The sequence below is a fragment of the Botrytis sinoallii genome (genome assembly GCF_014898435.1).
Source record: "Botrytis sinoallii strain Bc 23 chromosome Unknown BSIN_001, whole genome shotgun sequence".
Classification (NCBI taxonomy): domain Eukaryota; kingdom Fungi; phylum Ascomycota; class Leotiomycetes; order Helotiales; family Sclerotiniaceae; genus Botrytis; species Botrytis sinoallii.
Window position 1 is genome coordinate 3,241,223 of NW_024066028.1, and position 19,185 is coordinate 3,260,407.

The window sequence follows — 19,185 nt, forward strand, 5'->3', positions numbered from 1 at the left end:
TTCGGTATTAGCTAATCGAGCCATTCGATGGAAGGCACCTTTCGCTTGTGTGATTCGAATATTAACATGTTGATCGAATTTGAGGTTCGGGTCGAATCATATTCCCAGCCATCTAATAAGAGATTGGGGTACAATTATTTCCGAATTAGGTAGTGTGATTGGATATTTTTTCGTCAATTTGGATAATGAAAAGTGTATTAGCTCTGTTTTTGCCAAATCGAATTGGATTACATTTCTAGAACTGAGTTTATAGATTTGTTTTGTAATTCTCTCTAGGGTTTTGATATTCTTTTTCCATATAGATAAATGTATGATTAAAGCAATATCATCTATATAGAAAAGAAACTTAATCGAATTGGGTAAAAAGAGCTCCCTGATATATATAAGGAAGAGAATTGGAGAAATCGGACTGCCTTGTGATATTCCGGTTGAAATTGGCTTAAAAGATTCGATTTGATTATTAAAAGATAGTTTCAATTATCTTTATTGAAGAAATGAGACTATTCAGACTATCAGATTTATAGGTAGTTTTAGCTTCTTACAAATATCTAATAGTCAATTTCTTGAAATGTAATCGAATACTCCCTTTATATCTATAAATAATATTGAGGTCTTTTTACTGACTTACTTGTTTCTTTCAATTTCTATAATCAATAAAAGTACAGCATCGATTACTGATTTCTTTTAGCATCCTCCCATTTAACTCTTGTAAAAGAGATAGGTTGTTTCCACTAAATATCCTAATCGTTGAGCTAGAATCCTTTCGCTTATTTTATTCAGACAATTTAAAAGTACAATTACTCTATATACTTTTGGAAGGGAATAATCTGGTTTAAAAGCTTTCTTCAGAATAACTCCTGTAACTTGTTTCCAACATTTCGAATGATATCCTAGATTAATAAATTTACTAAAAAAAGTAAAAAAGGTATATAGGATTACTTTATAAGCCTTTATAATAATCTCTTAAATGATTCCATCTAGGCCAAGGGTTTTTCCTTGGATTTTGACTGAACAGGCATTGCTTAATTCGATTTGAATAAGATTAGGCCATTCCCATTTCTTGGATTGTTTATACCCTTCCCATTGTGGTTTTGGGGTAATAAAAGGGGGTAGGAACAGAGTTGATCTGAAAGCAGAGCATTTTCCTTCGAAAGAGCTTTCTATTGCAATATCCAGTATCCTTTGATCTTGAAAGTCTTTAGTATAGGCCATTGCTTTGAAAATTGTCTTTGTATCCTCCTTTTCTAGAAACTTATTCCAATGATCCTTCTTTGCTGTTTTAATAGCTTGAAAATACTTGTTTCTAGCGATTCGATATCCTTCCTTAGAGCTATGATTTTCCAGATCTGATTCAATTCTTTGCTTTACTTTTCTTAGCTCTTTTCGGAGATCTTTCAATTCAGGTGTTCATTATGATTTGGCCCTTTTGATTGAAACAATTTTAGGTATACATCTTTCTATTGCTTTTTGAATGATTCTAGTAAGTTCGCTTGCTGTTTGATCTAGAGTTAGATAGTGATTGTCTTTGTCTTTCAAAAGGTTTAAGGAATCCTCTTTAATTGAAATGATTAATTCTAAATTAAACAGAATAAAGGAATATAAGGATTCCGATTTGAGTATTGATTCGAACTTTTCCCAATTCGCTAGCTTAGTATTGTATTTAGCTATCGATCCAGTATTAGAAGTACTTAGATCTTCTTTTCCTTTTAATTCGAATAGTATTCCTGCATGATCAGATCCTGTATCTGAAAGCGTTTGCCAATTGTGAATTTGAGGAGAGATTCCCTCTGATGCTAGTGTTAGATCAAGAACACTTGGATTAAGGAGATTAGTTCGATAAAAAGTGCTGATTCCAGGCTCGTTTAAAAGAATGAGATTCTGATCTTCAAACCATTCAGCTAATTGATCAGCGTTTCCGTTTTTCTTCGAAAAAGGATCCCACCATAGGTGATAAGCATTGAAGTTGCCTAAAAGGATGGTTTCTTGTGTAATAGATATATTATACAAGCATCTTTCGATTGTGAAACCTTTCTCTTTAGCTTGATCAGCTTCGTTGTATATATTGATGATTTGAAAGGTTTTGTTTCCATTTTGACAATTGAAAATCTGTATATCAGAATCTATTAGAGAATCGGAAGCTAGATTGATTATAGCTTGAAGAGTTTTTGATGTGTATAGTAGTGTATGTAGCCGGTAATTAGAATTGAGTCTTGGTAATGTTTGTGTGAAATTGGAGTATATAATAGATCTTGAATTTGAGTAATCGATTCCGTTTTTAATAATCCAAGGTTCTTGAATCATAATAAGGTCGATGTTAAGTTCTATTGCAAGCTGTAAAACATTCTCTGTAGCTTGTGAACTCCGATTGAGATTTATTTGAAGGATTCGAATATTAGTGTAACTCATTAATAAGTAGTATTCGATTTTTATTGAATAGCCTGATAGGTTTCGCATATTTTCAAATTTGCTACATGATTCCCTTAGCAATTCAAGCATTTTACTTTTAAGTATTGATAGAACTTTTCTTTGATATTATATACTATATACAAGTGTACTGATGTAATATGCTTGCCTCCACATAATCCACAAAAAGGGTTCCTTTTACAATGGGCATCCTGATGTCCAAATCCTTGACATTTCTGATATTGTGTAGTTGGTTTTGATTTGTAGAATTGTTCTACTCTTATACTATTTCCAGCAATATATAATCGCTTTCGAATAGCTAATTCTGCTTCTGATTTTATAGCAAAAGCAATAACGATAGCACCCTCTCGTTGATGAGCTCTTCTGGAGACGGGTGTAAGCCAAAAGGGGGTTCCTATAGGCTTGAAGTCTGGATTGAAGGTTTTGATTTCGTTGAGTATAAGATCTATTCCTTTTGTATCTGAGAATTCTTTAATTGGGATTTTGTGAATAATGACTTTGTGCCATTCTTGATCCTTTTGGATTCTTTCGAATTTGATAATATTACTCCAAATCGCTTTCTTCTCCAATAAGAATTGTGATGTAAAGGGATCATTTGTTGTGATAATGATATTATTATTGAAGGATATAGTTGCTGCTGCAATAACTGGCCCTTTGATTCCAATCTTTTGAAAGGCTTCATTTATTTTGTTTCGGATAATTAGGGGGGAAAAGGAGGTAGGGTTTGGAAAATCTGGCTTGATTAAGATAATTCGTTTTTGGATGAGGTTAGATTTCTTTTCTACATTAGTAGATGTAATGTTTTTCCCTTTGGGGACTAAATTCCATTCTCCTTTTTTTGAAATATCAGCGTATGTTGGTTTCAATATAATGGTAATAGCAGTAGTAAGCAAAAGAGATTTAGCTAATGCTTTCGCTTGTGATTCGATTTTGCGTGTAGCGGTTTCCAAATGAGTGATTTGAGAGGTGATGATATTCGAAGCTGTAGTAAGCTTCCCCTTTTCAGTATATTCTCTAAAGATCTCTAGAAGATCTAAGAGCTTGGATTGTTCTTCGCGTGATTGGGAGAGAGAGGAAGCTAGCACTATAAGGTCTCTAGCTTTCAAAATAGCTTCCTTGGGTGTATTTGGGTTGTTTTGGATTCTAGGTTGTTTGTTCTGATTGCTAAGGGGTATTGTAGGGCCCCGTTTCTTATTCTGATTGAATATATAGGTAGTATTGGTTGTATCTTGAGTAATAAAGGGGTCACTAAGTAGATTGAATTCTTCAAATCTTCTTCCAGTACTGGCTGGCTGGTTGATTGATAGAATAGGGCTAGAGATTTCGAATTGAGGGTTTTCAGAAGGCGAGGAAGGGCTTGAAGGTATTGGGGTACCTAGGATAATAGTAGGATAAGTGATTGGTATAATGGAGGCTTCAGAAGGAGCCTCTATCATAGCCGTATCTCTAAGTGTTGATGGATTGTTAAGAGAGCTCATATTGAGGATCTTATTCTTATTCTGATAATTCGGAGTAAGAAAATTTTACGCGAATTTTCGTGTATGTTTCGTATTCGGAGCGCCGACAACAATAACACAACAACTACTGATCAGAATCACTGGGGAACAATTGCAATCAATTTGGTTTAATAACTATGATCTAAATCGATCGCGAACGGATCGTATTTCGAAGAAAAAGTTTCCTTCGAAATTTGTTGTGTATATGGAAAGACGCTTACGAAGGGCTTCTACGGCTTGTCTGATGACACAAAGGTCTACACCTACTATGAAGGATGCTCTGATGGAGGAAGAGAGGGTATGAGCCAAGTTCAACGCTGGGGTGAGGAATACGATGGAGTTATCGCGGGTGCTCCAGCTTTCCGTTTCGCGCAGCAACAAGTTCATCACGTGTTTTCATCCGCAGTTGAACACACATTGGATCACTACCCACCACCTTGCGAAATGGATAAAATTGTAAATGCTACCATCGCTGCTTGCGATCCTCTCAATGGACGAACAGACGGTGTGGTTTCTCGCACAGATCTTTGCAAGCTTAACTTCAACCTCAGTTCAATTATCGGCGAATCATACTACTGCGCAGCAACTACCTCCTCTTCTCTCGGGTTCGGATTTAGTAAGCGTGCACAAGGTAGCACAGCCAGCACTACACCTGCCCAGAATGGAACAGTGACTGCTGAGGGTGTCGCTGTCGCTCAAGCCATCTATGACGGTCTCCACAATTCCGAAAATGAGCGTGCATACCTCTCCTGGCAGATCGCTTCGAATCTTGGAGATGCCGCTACTACGTACAACAACGATACTGGATCCTGGGAACTTAGCATTCCATCTACTGGAGGAGCGTATGTCACTAAGTACGTTCAATTGCTCGATCTCGACAATCTTTCCGACCTTGATAATATTACTTACGATACCCTTGTTGAGTGGATGAACATTGGTATGGTGAGATATATGGATAGCTTGCAAACTACCCTTCCTGATTTAACTACTTTCCAATCTTCTGGGGGTAAGTTGCTTCACTACCACAGTGAATCTGATCCAAGTATTCCATCCGCCTCATCTGTACACTACTGGCAATCTGTTCGTTCCGCCATGTACAGCAATGCTACTGCTGAAGAGAGTCTAGAGGCACTCCAGGACTGGTATCAATTCTACCTTGTTCCTGGTGCAGCCCATTGCGGAACCAACTCTCTTCAGCCTGGGCCATATCCCGAGGACAATATGGAAACTATGATCGATTGGGTTGAGAATGGAGTCAAGCCAATTGCTCTCAATGCAACTGTATCTTCGGGTACATATGCAGGCGAGACACAAATGCTTTGTCAGTGGCCAACTCGTCCTCTCTGGCAGAGCAACAGCACTACTTTCGATTGCGTCAATGATGAGGCTTCTATTGAGAGCTGGACTTACAATTTTGATGCATTTAAGATTCCTGTATACTAGGGGTGCTTGGATTAGCCACTGATGTATTTTTTGAAGGTATGAAGACTTCGGATTAGAAGGAACCGGGGAGTGTAGACAGAAATGGCACTTAAGATTTGTTGATTGTATTTTGGATAATTTTTTTCAATATTTGGTTCTGACGCTGTGTATACTACATAGTAGTATCTTAATATTACTTTTGATAAATAAATAAATTTGTTACTTTCTCATCTCGCTGTAGGTTCATGAGAGCATATATTTATGAGCTTGAAACAATCTTCTTGATATTACTATGCAGCTTGAGGGCAACCTCTAACGATGTAAAAGTTAGGGGGGTGAAGACAGCTCTTGTTCTATTAACTATATCGTGGCGCTTTTTCAACTCAAATCTACTTTACATTTCGAAGCTTTTTGGAAACTTTTTGGAAACTTTTTGGAAACTTTTTGGAAGAAAGGTAAACATGTAGTTTCAATACATTCTAGATATGAATTGACAGGTTAACAAGATATAGAGGAGCAATTGTACAAATATACAATATTGCGATGTAAGTGAGTAAAGAAAAAACGTGTTAATTGGCACTAATTTACTACCATTAGACAGGATATATTAATCCATCTCGATGAACAAAACCAACAAAGATTTCCTCTCGGCTCGACTTGCATTATCAAAGCAAATGCAACCCCGAAAAGTTCATCTCAACAGCTCTGCAAGATGCGGTATGCTCTGATCAGTCATGAATGGCACGAGAGATGCATGGGTGCCACGTGTTTCCCATATGTCTTACATGCATCACCGTCCAACTGTGGATCAAGATAAAACCTCCGAGAGGTCGAGTTTGGAAAATCCCGGAACGGTGCATATTAGTGCTGACGCTATATGCATGTATCATCCACGTCGAAGCTGGTCTGAGGAAATCTGAGAGGATGATTAGGAGAGAAATTTGAGATGCGTTTGGCTATAAGTATCAGGATGCATTGGCGCGCGTTGGGTTTGAATTCCTTACTTTAGATGCTTCTTTTCGTATTTTGAGCAACTGGGATTTTGACGAATGCTATTTGAACGTTTGAGGAAGATTCTCTGGATGCTTTTGATTTCAAAACTGTACAATTTGATCGTTAATACATTTTATATCATAAGAATCTTCAAGAACTCGTTGCCTCAACGGTCTACATCTGGTTATTATAATCACCATGCATTTATCACACACTAAACAAGAAGACACTGTCCTCCCAAACCTCCATCCAAAGTCAAAACGATCCATCAAGACATTCCTCTCACCATATCATCCTCGCCAGCTCTCGAAACTCCTCACGCTCACTCCCCTCCGCTCATCTCCGACCAAACCCCCTGTCAAACCTCTCCCAGAATTCCACTTCTTCTCCCAACTCCCCTCCGAAATCCGCGTCATGATATGGGCGATCTATTTCACCTTTCCACGCATCCACATCACCGCTCTCGGCTCCCAACCCACAGCTTCAGATCCCTGGCCTCTAACACTATCCCGCTCACCCCATTTACATCCCTCGCTCCTCATATCCCACGAATCCCGCTCTATGTACCAACAAACCTGCTGGCTAGAAACTCTCCAACGAATGCATATTCATCCCCAACCCCCGGTTCGACACCCAACCTCCGCATCTTTCAGCTCGACATCTTTTCTCGCCTCTCCCGGAAGCGATTTGGTAAATTGGGATACCGATATTTTCTGGTTTAGAGGGATTTCAACGGTGAAGAAACTATCAATCGGTTATCCTGAGAGCCATTTGCAGAGATACGAGGATGTGCGGAAGGTGGCGCTGGATTATGCAGTTTTGGATTATGAGGAGGACAGTTATTATTGGAGGAAGCGATTTAAGGTTGGTTGGTATGGATTAGTTTGCGTGTTGTATTTGTTTGAGTTTTTGGAAGAGGTTTATTTTGTGCTTGATGTGGAGGGTGGTGAGGGAGTGGGGAAAGGAGATACGGAGGTATCGTTTGAGATGGTTGATGCGGAAGAGAGAGTGAGGAGAAGGTTGGAGGATGTGAAGAGGGAAGTAGATAGGGATGATGGATTGAGATTTCCTCAATTGGATGATAGAGGAATGTATCCAGGTTTGGAGCGTCTATTTTCTCGTCGGGAAAGGGGTTATGGGTGGCAGATTCCAAAAATACGATTCGTATATGCTAGGAATATTGGGTGATGAATGAGCATATAATATACACTATTCCCAGTGTTACTACAAGAGCGTCCTTCGAGATTCCATATATTGAGAAGGGTCCATTATATTAATGGTACCATTGGATACCCAGAGTGCACTATTCTGGAGCCTCGTATCAAGTGTATATCTCGTGATGATTAGATGAAAACACTCCAGATTTATTTCCGAGTCAAGGAGAAATTATAAATTCGTGCATAATGCGATAGACATCTGGCCCTCATAGTGTAAAATCTCCAGTAATCGGACAGCACTTGACACTTAATCCTTATTAGATATCCGCATCCAAGATGACAATCTGCGAAGTAGAATAACCTTCAAGTCATCTCGGAACTAGAACAACAGTATTTAACCCAAGCGCCCATTATTCTCAAACCCTTCCACACAACCACCCAATTTCCATACTCCCCAGTGTAAAGCTCCCAACTCATAGCATTCTCAAAAAAGCAATCTACCTCATCACAAAACTATTCCATCCCAAAGATGCAGTTTTCCAACCTCATCTTCGTATGCATATTCATTCATTCTTCGAAAATAATGCCCATATCCGCCCTCCAATTTTCCAAAAGAAAAAGTCTCAAAAAGAGTTTGTTAAACCAAATGTACCTCCTAAAAACCTCTTCAAACATCCAAAACAAATCATCTCCACTCCATTCTTCTCCAAAGATTCTCTCTCCGGATCTCAATTCCGTCGCATCGCTTACACGGCACCGTCAAATGATGAAATCATCGGAAGAAGGATGGCTGTATATACGTTGAAATGTAGTGTGCAGATTTCTTCGTTAGGCACGAGATATACGAAGTTGGGATGCTTTGTGTTAGTGGGAGTTTGGATGGGGATCCCGACATACAGATAGCAGAGATGCATGAGTTAGTTGGGAGTTGAGTTGGGATCCGAGATGTGAAGAAGAAGAAGAAGGAGAGGAATTCAATGAGTCGCATAACTTTGTAATATCATCATGAATTTCAAAGTCTGCATCAAAATCAAAAACTCAACAACTAAGCAATTATCAAAAGTCTTCGGGACAACAATGATCTTTCCAGCCTTTGAATGATACTAGCAAGAAATGCAAATCTATTTTCGTCATCATCATAAATAAATACATACATAATAAAAATCTATTTTCCCCCTCTTCCACGATCTAAAGCCACTCACGCATCATAACGGCCATTACCCCTCACCACATAAATTTGTCCGACAAGCACCGCACATCCTACCGCCATCGAAATAGCGATTATCGGTAAATTAACTCTTGCAAAATCTAGCCTTCTAACATGAATATGTTTCCTTGCCAGAATATCCCTCCACAACAAGCCAGCCAGCGATGCGCTAAACGCCGTACTAAATGCACCATAGTTTACACCAACAGCCATCGAATATACTGTTCCCCAGAAAGTGCGGTCGCTGATAGGAAGACCATTGTCACGATGGATCTCTTGCCATGCTTGGATTATGCGACAGAGAAGGATTGTAGTGCCGATGTTTGTACCTGCGAACTATAGTAAAGGGGTCAGATTGGTTTTGAGAGGGCCCAGGCATTGATGAGGAGATACTCACGTTAGAGAGAATACAGGAGAGAAATCCCATACCGCCAATAGCCCCAATCGTACCGGTCTTATCGACCCAGTGATCCCAGCCGTAAGCGAATACTGGAACCCATCCTTTGGTCACTAATGCTTGTACGAGAACGAACATTGAAAAGGCAAATGGAACAAGGGCGAAGGGAAGATGAGCTACTACTGCTGTGACAGTTGGAAATGTTTCTTGGCACCATAGATATCCCTCGCCGAAGAGCGAAACTAATGTTGAACGTCCACGCTGCTTTTGAAATTCGACCTTGCGGGAAGCTTTCTCGGATATTGCTCGGTCATTCGACTCCGATCCATGACTTATCCGTGGACCTAATACTCCTGGTGGGGAAGAAGGAGATTCCGCGAGCTTTGATTCCTTCTTCTCATCTAGTGTGCTCATTGCACTGGTCGAAGAGCGACTGTTTTGCAGATTGTCTTCTGTTGGAACAAGGGTTGAGATGGATGAGTCCAAGGGATCACTCGGTTTTGGGGTTTGCTCATTGAAACTTTCCGATACCAAAAGCGTGGGAGTTTGGCTATTCCTTGGGCCATTTTCGCCTTCTAATAGCTTCATCTCGAACTCTTCGGGAGATTTTGTTAGCCCTAAAGAAGCTCCATTCGGAGTTTGAATATCTCGCTTCTCTTGTTCCAAAATGACTTGACTCGCTTCTTGCTCTTCTCTGATCGCTCGCTCAGCTCGGGCAAGTTCGACCTCGTGTCGTCCATTGCGAGCGATCTCGCGTGTTTCATGTCGGTTAATCCACCCTAATGAAATCTCCCAAACAAACATCACAAAGGCCGCTGGCAAAGTTACCCAGAACACTGGATACTCGCCTTTGCTCTGACTAATAGCATTGAGAACCAGAACCATGATAAGTGTTATAGCCATGAGAATAGCTCCAAATGCTGCGCCTTTTTTATCGACAAAAGGATTCATAATTTCCTCAAGAGAAAGTTGTTTATCTTCTGAGGGTTCATTTTCCTGTTCCTCACCGGAACTTCCTTTAGCATTAGGAATATTCGGATTTACAGGCTTCTTGGCCTTGGCTTCCTCGGAGAGCTCGTGCATTTTGATCGAAAGTGGAATCAAAGCCTCATCAGCAAAGACGATATATAGTAAGAAGGGGAATAAAACGATCGCTGTTGCGACTACTGGAACAATCATGTTCGCTGTGTAATTGATAAATTTGATACCGAATGCGCCAGCTAGAACAAGATTGGTTGGGTTAGAAGAGACAAGAATAGCCGAGGCGATATTGGCGATTGCGAACTGAGTGAAGATCCATGCTCTTGGGTGAATGATATTACTCGATACTCTGGTCAAGTAAGCAAGGAATGCAGTACCAGACAGAATAATGGGATCATTTCCGATGAAGGCCCCCAGGCAGAAAAAGAATGCGTAAAGGAAGAAGAACAGTCTATGTCCAACTTTACCTCCCTTTTGAAGCACTTTGAATGCTAAATATCTGATGAGACCAGAAGCATCGATCGAAATGGCAATATATGCTAGGGTAATGAAGAAAACCATAATATCAATCGGATTGATACTGTTCGCCCCAACTGTCCCATCGTGTACTTCTTGTCGGCCGATTGCCAAGATGGCGAGTAGAAAGAGGTCTGCTATCAAAGGTGCTGTCACGAAATTCAAAGGGAAGTTCAATTTGACGAAACGCGTGACGTTTCTACTTTCGCCATCTTGGTGACCATGCTGACAATCTTCCTCCCTTGGCGAGATCAATCGCAAATGACTTAAGGTGTCCAGAAAAGCGTTGTGTAATTTTCGGGGAACATATACTGGAACATGAAAAGGGAAAAGGACAATGATATCTATGTGATTCAGGTAAAGTTAACTAACCACCCCTTCCTGGAAAAGCAGCATGCTTGAGGAAATTTTAGCACTTACTAGTCATGACAAAAACAATGAGTGTGATTATAGATCGCCATTCTTTAATTTTATTGGTGTCAAGACTCTCCGTCGTCATGTTGAAAAGTTCGTTGCGACGAAAAGATCACAGGCAAACGAATCTGTTGAATAAATGGCGACGAGAATGTGTCTCGATACCTCTCGAAAGATAACTTCGTTGCAATGGGTATTTCAAAGTATCCTCAGGTGGTTTCGCAGCCTTGTTAAAGTCGGCAAAGGTACTATGGATGTCCAACACTCTATTGAGGCGATCACAGTATGTGAGACACTCTAGATGCGAATCGCACCTTTGGATGATACCTGTTGGGCAGAAATCAGTTAAAGTTCGACATGGGATGCAAAAATTTCGCAGAGTAACAGACCTGAGAGGGACCCGATAACTTCAAAATCTCCTTAGGCTTGTAGGGTAAGATGAGATTGTGATAATTAACGCATTTTCTTCTCCAGCACAAATTGTTTGTAACGACCGTTTGAAGCCAAGAAACATGAACACCACACGTGGATAGATTCTCGTCGTGAAATGGATCAGATTTCAGGCGCCAATAAAGGGCAAGTCAAAGTTGAAATGTAATTGGATTGAATTGATTGTAAGACTACATGTACATGCGCATGTACATTGAAGACGAGGCTGTGCCGTACGGTTTACGTATCGAACTGCCTTGAGCTTTTTGGGAATAGGTTCACGAAAAGCTACCTCGTACTTGGAAGGCAAATTGAAGAAAAAGATGCCAAGGAATTGGAACGTCAGCTGTAAATCTCACACCGCATTTAACAAGAATGTCATCGTTTCCCCACGAATTTGCTAACTTCCAAGGTTTACATTGATAACAGGCATTCAGGTTCATATATACCACCAGCCCCAGTACACCGGTAGTTGATAATTTCCCAGGCAAGTTTCATTAATCGTTGTGAAGAACAGAAATGAGGTTTAAGCTTATATTTAAGATAGAACTCTTTCATGTCTTATTAGGCGATTATTACTTGGCGAGCAGCAGGATGGGATAGAATATACAGAGGTTGACAGTGTAAGTATTATAAAACATACCAAAAAGCAATCAAGCTTTTCCCCATTTTTATTATTTAAACTAATCATATTATCACACTAATTGAAAATTTATAACTATAGCAAACTCTAAATAATAAAAGTATTATAAATTTATTCTATTCTTTAACAAAATTATTTAAATTTATCGAAATTTATATTTTTCTTTTTAGAAATATTATTCTAAACCTATTTAGAACCTATAAAAAGTTTTAAAAGTTTCAAAAGCTTTAAAATTATAAGAGTTGAAAAAGAGTTGAAAATTTGAATAAAGGGATTCAAAATTCGAAATTTTGAAAAGAATAGCTGAATATCTAATAAAATTAATAAAAGTAGCATTGGAATTTTGTAAAACAGCAACTTTTATTAAAAATGGGGCTTACACGACTTACGCCGTCCGTCAACCTCTGTAGAGTAGACAGACAGGATGACGGTCTGTTGATCCATTAGGGAGGTGTCTACCAAATAAAGTTCCGGCAGACAGCCATACCATTCAATTGTAAGCAATTGCTCGATACATACATAACCTCACATAGTCACTGATGAGCATTAACACCATACTTTCTCGGGCAGCTCCGAATCTTTGGCTTAAAGTCAATACGGAGTAGAGTGAGCCCCTTCCTTCTAGAAGAATGTCATCGCTAGTGCGATGCGATGGTGAGCTACCTAGTAGTTACTCATGGAATCTGATACAGGATGAGGTAATGTAATAAAGTAATAAAGTAATAAAACATCAATCATTACAGCCCAACAATCAATGTCATCACCATCATCCATGGAAACGGTTCTAGATGACTAGATGAACAACAAACCTCGGGACATTAGATAAGGTTGTCCGATAAGATCGGTGGCTCATAAATGTGGCTAAAAAGAAGGGTGCTGCCCGGGCATGGAGGCTAGGTAAATGCTTTCAGCCACATCAGATGTTGACTTGGAACAAAACGTTATCCCCTATTTCAATACACAGGAACCTACCTATAGACCTAAATAGAGCAAGGACATCTACTACCCGAGAACCAAAACGCTTCTAAGCATGATTAAGACTTGCCATCAACATTTTACATTCCAATGCGTCTCAGAATAAATGGTCTCATACGCAGAATCCAGCGTTTTAGTGCCTCCTCTTGGTCTGCATCAGGTCCTACAAAGCATGTCAAGATAGATGACGAAGAGCGCGGTGTAGACTCCTATGATATACCGACTCGACTACACCATCAATCATCTTTCCACATGATAAAAATGATTCTCCTGGTCCTCCTAGCTATTCTATTCATAGTCCTCTTATTAGGATATACCATTTACAAACCCCCTCAATTCGTCATCAATTACCTCCAATGGAAGTATCCTGACGTCCTATTCCAAATCCCTCTCTCAAATTCCCACCGCGTCATCGCCTTAACAATTGACGATGCACCTTCGGGAGAAACATCTCGAATCTTAGATCTACTCAAGATCTACAACGCCAAAGCCACCTTTTTCATCATCGGAAGCCAAGTTTCCTCACACCCCTCTCTCATCCAACGCATCCACGACGAAGGTCACGAGTTAGGAAACCACGCCTGGGCCGACGAGCCATCCATCTCGCTCCCCATCTCCGAGCTCGAGCGTCAAATCAAAGAAGTCGAGGATCTCCTCCCGCCCAATCGTCCGATTTCCGGTTCCAAAATCCCGCCCAAGTATTTTCGTCCCGGCTCCGGATTCTTCAATGCGCAAATGTTGGAGAATGCAAGACAGTGGGGTTATCGCGTTGCGTTGGGGAGTATCTACCCTCATGATCCGCAAATCCATAATGCGAGGATTAACGCGAAGCATGTTTTGAGTATGGCGAGACCGGGAGGTATCATCATCATGCACGATAGACGATCGTATTCGGCTGCTGAGATTGAGTTAGTTCTTGGAGGGTTGAAGAAAAGGAAGTATAGGATTGAGTCGCTAGGAGGCTTGCTTGGAGTCGCGGGAATTAATCAGGCGATATAATGCCGAGATGTCATTTTTGCTTTCTTGGGTTCGTCAACTGTCAAACTCTCATAGTGTATGTGTATCATACACCATCATATTCCAGATCAAAATATGGAACTTTGCGAAGACGAACAAGCGCAGTTAGAGCAACGCAAATTGGAACTTGCATCGGAGTCATGTCTTGGCGAGGAGGCTTCGAAGTAGATTGGGACGCAGACGATGGCGATAAATCGCAAAATCCATTCGATTCCTCATCCGGCTCTAACCATGCGCGCCTCTTGCTCTCGCTGACGCAACCACCAACACGATTATATAATAGAGAGCAGAGATTTAGAGACAGATAATCAACCAAGAAGAACCCCCCAAAGTCCACAACCACCCAAGCCAAAGCGAGGAAAAGAATCAAGAGACATACAATAAACAAACAAATTAAACCCCATCAAAACATAACTGAAGAAACACCATTCATTATCTCAATTTTCCAAATCCACCTGATCCACAAACTCTCATTCTATCCTCGTAATGAACAAAGCACAAACTCCATTCCATGCTAGGATTGCGAAATAACCGTTATATCAAGATGCGCGATCAGTCAGATCATATCCATCTCCATCAACCGCTTTTTAACCATCCACCCATCATATCATACCATATCAAGAATAGCATACAAAATACTACCCAAACACTTCTCAAACACTTCTGAGAATATAATTGCTTTCATCTGAACTCCAGAAATCGAATGTAAAACAGCGAATTGTATCCATATCCTCGATCGCGTAATACCGTACTCACATGATAATCGAATAGCCATTCGCCGGTCAGTACTTGACCGTTAGATCTTATTTATAGCACTGTAATCCACAGCTATAATCATATATACACACGTACACACGTACACACATACATATACACATAAATATAAATCACACACTCTAAATCAACCCCCCCCCCCCCGAAAGAATAACCACCTCCAGTACATTCCGAACCCTAAGGCAAGTCCTAGAATCAAACTACAAAACCAATAGTACCCCCCTCTTTCTTATCTCAGGAAATCAGAACACGGAAAACTCTGCTCTCGTATCTGTCCGTGTATTGAACATTGTCCCATTAGCGATGATTTCTAGAAGTAGAGACGGATTTGCTATAGTATGAGTACCTAGGTAAGCAAAGAAAAGAAAACTGAAGAAAGGGGAATGAAGAAATGCAAAATGCAAAATAATAGATAGACTGGTGAAATATTTATGTATACCAACGATACAGTCTCCAAAGGAAGAAGAGGGAAAAGTAAAGAGGAATGATACAGAAGTTTAAAGTATAGATATCTAGTAACTCAAACAATATACATATACAGATCATCATCTCACATCAAGAAACACAAAGTCATTCACAAACACACACACACAGAGAAACAACATGATATCTCTTGGATACGCAAGATTCTCATTCATCACCAGCCTCGCGACAACAACAACAACAACAACTAAATCCTTTCTTCACCACACACCACTACATCGTACACGACAGGTATAACGAATCACCATCACATTCATCTCTACTCTGCCACTTTCGACTCCCCATCCTCCGCATCACCCCCTCAAAATTTAAGCATTATATCCATTCCAATAACGGCCCATACCATAATGCAACATCTCCTACACCCCCTTTCCCCAAGAGATTTTCTTTACACGGCAAGGTACACTCTCCGCCTCCACCCAAATATCCAAAGAAAAGAGATAATAACTCCGATCATGCAAGATCAAGATCTAGTACAGTACAATGTCATACAAGACATCAGTATTCGCCAACAAGAAAAAAGCAGTAGTAGTAGTAGTAGTAGTACTAGTAATGTTATCCAAGAAATCAAGAAAGTTGGACGAAAAGTCGAGTAAGGAGAACATGAGAGGGAATTTTGTGGAAACGAGTCCAGAAAAATATGGTGAAAAGGAAAAAACGCCAGACGGGGCCGGACTTGTCGGATTTTTTTAACAATAATGAACCATTTCCACGCCGTGCAAGGAAGAACCCCCAGCATATGCAACAATACGGGATATATTGTAAACAAGGACATGAAAATGCAGCAGCGCTAATGTCAACGAAGAAAAGATAAGAACATAGGTATAGTGAGAGTTTGGAATGCGAGATTACAGTACAAAAAGAGAGGGTATCATATTCGAGTTTTGGTACCGAGGTTTAACCAGCTCATATCCGAAGGGATCGAGGGTTGGTTTTGTCGTTGAGTGGGTGGTGGCGGTTGAGGTGATTGGAGCGAGAAATTGTTCCCTCCAACAGTATCTCTGTTGGTGGTGTATACGCTAACAGTGTATGCATTACTTGGTCTGTTTTGAGACCAGCCTTGATTGCCCATTGCCCATGAGTCCGGATCATTTACACTTTCCGGAACTCCACTCGAGTAGGCATCAGATCTTCCATCATAAGATGAAGCGTTGCTTGCATAAGAGTCAGGTCGGATCCCTTCAATCTTGCCAGACATCTCTGCTGCTACTGGAAAATGAGACCCGGCGGTGGATACAGTAGGACTATTGGTAGCCACCCGATATAATGGAGTATCTCCTGGAATCGGAATCTTCAATGGAGGGACCAAAGCGGATGTTGTGGTAATCTGACTTGGAAGTCTGGAAGCATTAAGCTGTGTAGGCAGCCTTGCATCCGAGTATCGTGAAGCGGCGTCATCGTCACTATTAGAAAGATTTTGTTTTGATTCTCCGAAACCCAAGAAACTCGTCATTGCACTTCCACCAGACCAATATCGATTCCATCCCGATGATCTTCTTGTACTGCCTCGTCTCTGCGCTCCAGGATTTCTAGGTCGTGGTGTAACCGTATCTTGACCGAATGAAACTTCCTTTGCCAATGCATCTTGAGCGTAAGTCCGATCAGGTGATGTAGGCTCATTTATTGTAGTTTTGTAGTTCTTGTTAAATTGACTGCTGCTGCCACTTCCCGCACTCCCGTTACCTTTGTCGTCCTCTCCTCTTCGATGTCCTATACGACCCATCAGGATGGCCATTGATGAAAATGAACCCTGGGATGCCGATTGTCCATGTCGCGGCGGATGCATTGATGAGTGCATATTTGCCAGACCTCTGTCCGAAAATTCTAACCCATCTTTTTCGAGAGGATATCCATTTGCATCTGCGTTTTTGAGATCCCTCTTCTTCCGTCGCCATCGGAAAAGGATCAACACACCAATGAGTAGTAGAGCGGCCCCAATTATAGACCCAAGTACTGCACCCAATACTTTCACCGGAAACGTGTCGGCAACCTTATCGGTCGATTCAGCGGCTGCTGCAGTGGTGTTACCAGTACTCGTAGGTACCGAAGAACTTGCAATCGACGGGGACGCTGATGGTATAATGATTTGCTGCTTGGTAGACTTGACCAACATTGATGTTGCATTAACCCAAGAATTCGTTCCCGCTCCAAATATGCAAAGAACATCGTCCTCGTTTCCACCTGATATTACTACTTGTCCAGCTGCGCCCATCGCGACCGAATATGATGTCCTGGTAGATGTTGGAGCCAGTGTACCATTATAAGCAGGCCAGTCAGCTTCCGTAAGACTACTTCTTTTTACTTCTTGCGTAGCTCTTTTTGTAGAGGTACTTGTTGACACAATAGCCTCCGCGCTTTGCACGGGACTTCCAGAGCCATCAACCAGAACGGTCCTATTCACAGTGTTTGGTGCAACTGTCATATCAAAAGTATAAAGGTTCTTGCTTCCGTCATCGCCTGTCATCACAACTGCTTTGACTGCTGAAGTGTTATATATCGGAGTGGCCAAGCTGCTGTTTGTGTTAGCCCAGGCCGTTGTTGGATTGAATTCCATCACGGCAGTATTCGTGTCAGTACCGCCAATATAGATTGCCGAGTCTGATGACCATGGAAGCAATAGAGGCTGCACAGCGGGTACAGGTGGTGTAATAGAAGCCCCATATGACAGGATATTATATGGAGGCGACGCGGAAATCGTGAAGGTTTGAGATGATGGATCTTTGCTACCATCTTGACTTCCTGCATACATTAAAATGGAATCCGATGCATTCAAGTACACAGCGCTGTGCCATAGTCGATTTTGAGCGACTAGCACTGTTGTAGTTAAGGTGTCCCATGTTCCATCATTAAAATTATATCGCTGAAGACCCGTATACAGGCTTGTAGCATTACTGCTCGTTCCACCGACAATATACAATGCATCCTGTCCGTTAGCAGGTGTTGCCTTCACACAAACTCCTCCCGATACAGATTCTCCTTGGGGTAATTGCGTCCAATTCGCTCCTTGGACTAATGATAGCGATTGAAACGCTTCGCTGTTGTATGCGTATAATGTATTGTTATATAATATCGAACAGGAATTATCCAGAGAATATTTTGGTTTTGGTAGAGCCATTATTATCTTGCTCAGTCGTGGTCGTGTTCATTCGTTATTCAGGTCGTCGGGTAGGCCGATCGACGCTACGAATGGTAAAAGGTTCGTCCTCGTTTCCGTTATGTATCTTGGCACATTATGAGCCAAGTAAGAAAATTGTAGAAGATGTCTATCAATTGATAAGTTGAAAGGATGCTGTCAAAGCGACGAAACCAAGTGTCGGAGGTCAGGTCTCAGTGGGTGTTGGAATTCGAACGGAGTCGTCAACGACGGGTATGTCTTCCAGCAAGCTACAATGCTTTAACAAGAGGCGTCGAAAGCCCGTAAGAAGTCACCGTCAAGATGTCCAATCAAGGCGAATTTGTAATGAAGATTCAGTTCGTCCCGATTTCGAAGTGTAAGGTGTTTGGCAACAGATCCTCTAAGTGCGGGCAAGCTGAAACAACTAAGTGTAGATAAAGGATCCAAGATTGCAACGTTATTTTCTCAGATCATAAAACGAAGGCGACTCTTGAGATGGTGAATGGCGCCTCAAGTGAAAAAAGAAACTGCAAAGAATGCACAGCAATCGAAACGTGAATGGGACAAACAAGTATGCCAGTATGACAACTGATGAGAACGGTATGGTATTTGGCACCCACGGTATAATAGGAGTTGACCGGCTGTCGAACAATCACGTCCGCTTCCTGGGGCAGGCCACGAATGGTACGAGTGAGGACCCGCCCTGTTTTGATCTACGTACAATAGTATAAAAGCCGAGGAT

At 41.1% G+C, this 19,185-nt stretch overlaps 5 protein-coding genes across 5 annotated transcripts; 3 read left to right on the top strand and 2 right to left on the bottom strand.

The window, feature by feature from the left end:
• Window positions 1-4,220: 4,220 nt before the first annotated feature.
• Window positions 4,221-5,363, top strand: EAF02_000702 (uncharacterized protein; the record flags this gene model as incomplete). The annotated part of the gene is made up of 1 exon (XM_038896750.1): window positions 4,221-5,363. One exon carries the CDS (start codon window positions 4,221-4,223, stop codon window positions 5,361-5,363), a length of 1,143 nt encoding a protein of 380 aa, XP_038763609.1.
• Window positions 5,364-6,533: 1,170 nt separating this feature from the next.
• On the top strand, window positions 6,534-7,523 carry EAF02_000703 (uncharacterized protein; the record flags this gene model as incomplete). The annotated part of the gene is made up of 1 exon (XM_038896751.1): window positions 6,534-7,523. One exon carries the CDS (start codon window positions 6,534-6,536, stop codon window positions 7,521-7,523), a length of 990 nt encoding a protein of 329 aa, XP_038763610.1.
• A 1,167-nt stretch (window positions 7,524-8,690) lies between these two features.
• Window positions 8,691-11,092, bottom strand: EAF02_000704 (uncharacterized protein; the record flags this gene model as incomplete). Its single annotated transcript, XM_038896752.1, has 3 exons — window positions 8,691-9,035; window positions 9,097-10,937; window positions 11,014-11,092. 3 exons carry the CDS (start codon window positions 11,090-11,092, stop codon window positions 8,691-8,693), a joined length of 2,265 nt encoding a protein of 754 aa, XP_038763611.1.
• Window positions 11,093-13,144: 2,052 nt separating this feature from the next.
• EAF02_000705 (uncharacterized protein) lies at window positions 13,145-14,053 on the top strand (the record flags this gene model as incomplete). Its single annotated transcript, XM_038896753.1, has 1 exon — window positions 13,145-14,053. The coding sequence occupies one exon, from the start codon at window positions 13,145-13,147 to the stop codon at window positions 14,051-14,053; it is 909 nt and encodes a 302-aa protein (XP_038763612.1).
• Window positions 14,054-16,199: 2,146 nt separating this feature from the next.
• Window positions 16,200-18,443, bottom strand: EAF02_000706 (uncharacterized protein; the record flags this gene model as incomplete). Its single annotated transcript, XM_038896754.1, has 1 exon — window positions 16,200-18,443. One exon carries the CDS (start codon window positions 18,441-18,443, stop codon window positions 16,200-16,202), a length of 2,244 nt encoding a protein of 747 aa, XP_038763613.1.
• Window positions 18,444-19,185: the final 742 nt, after the last annotated feature.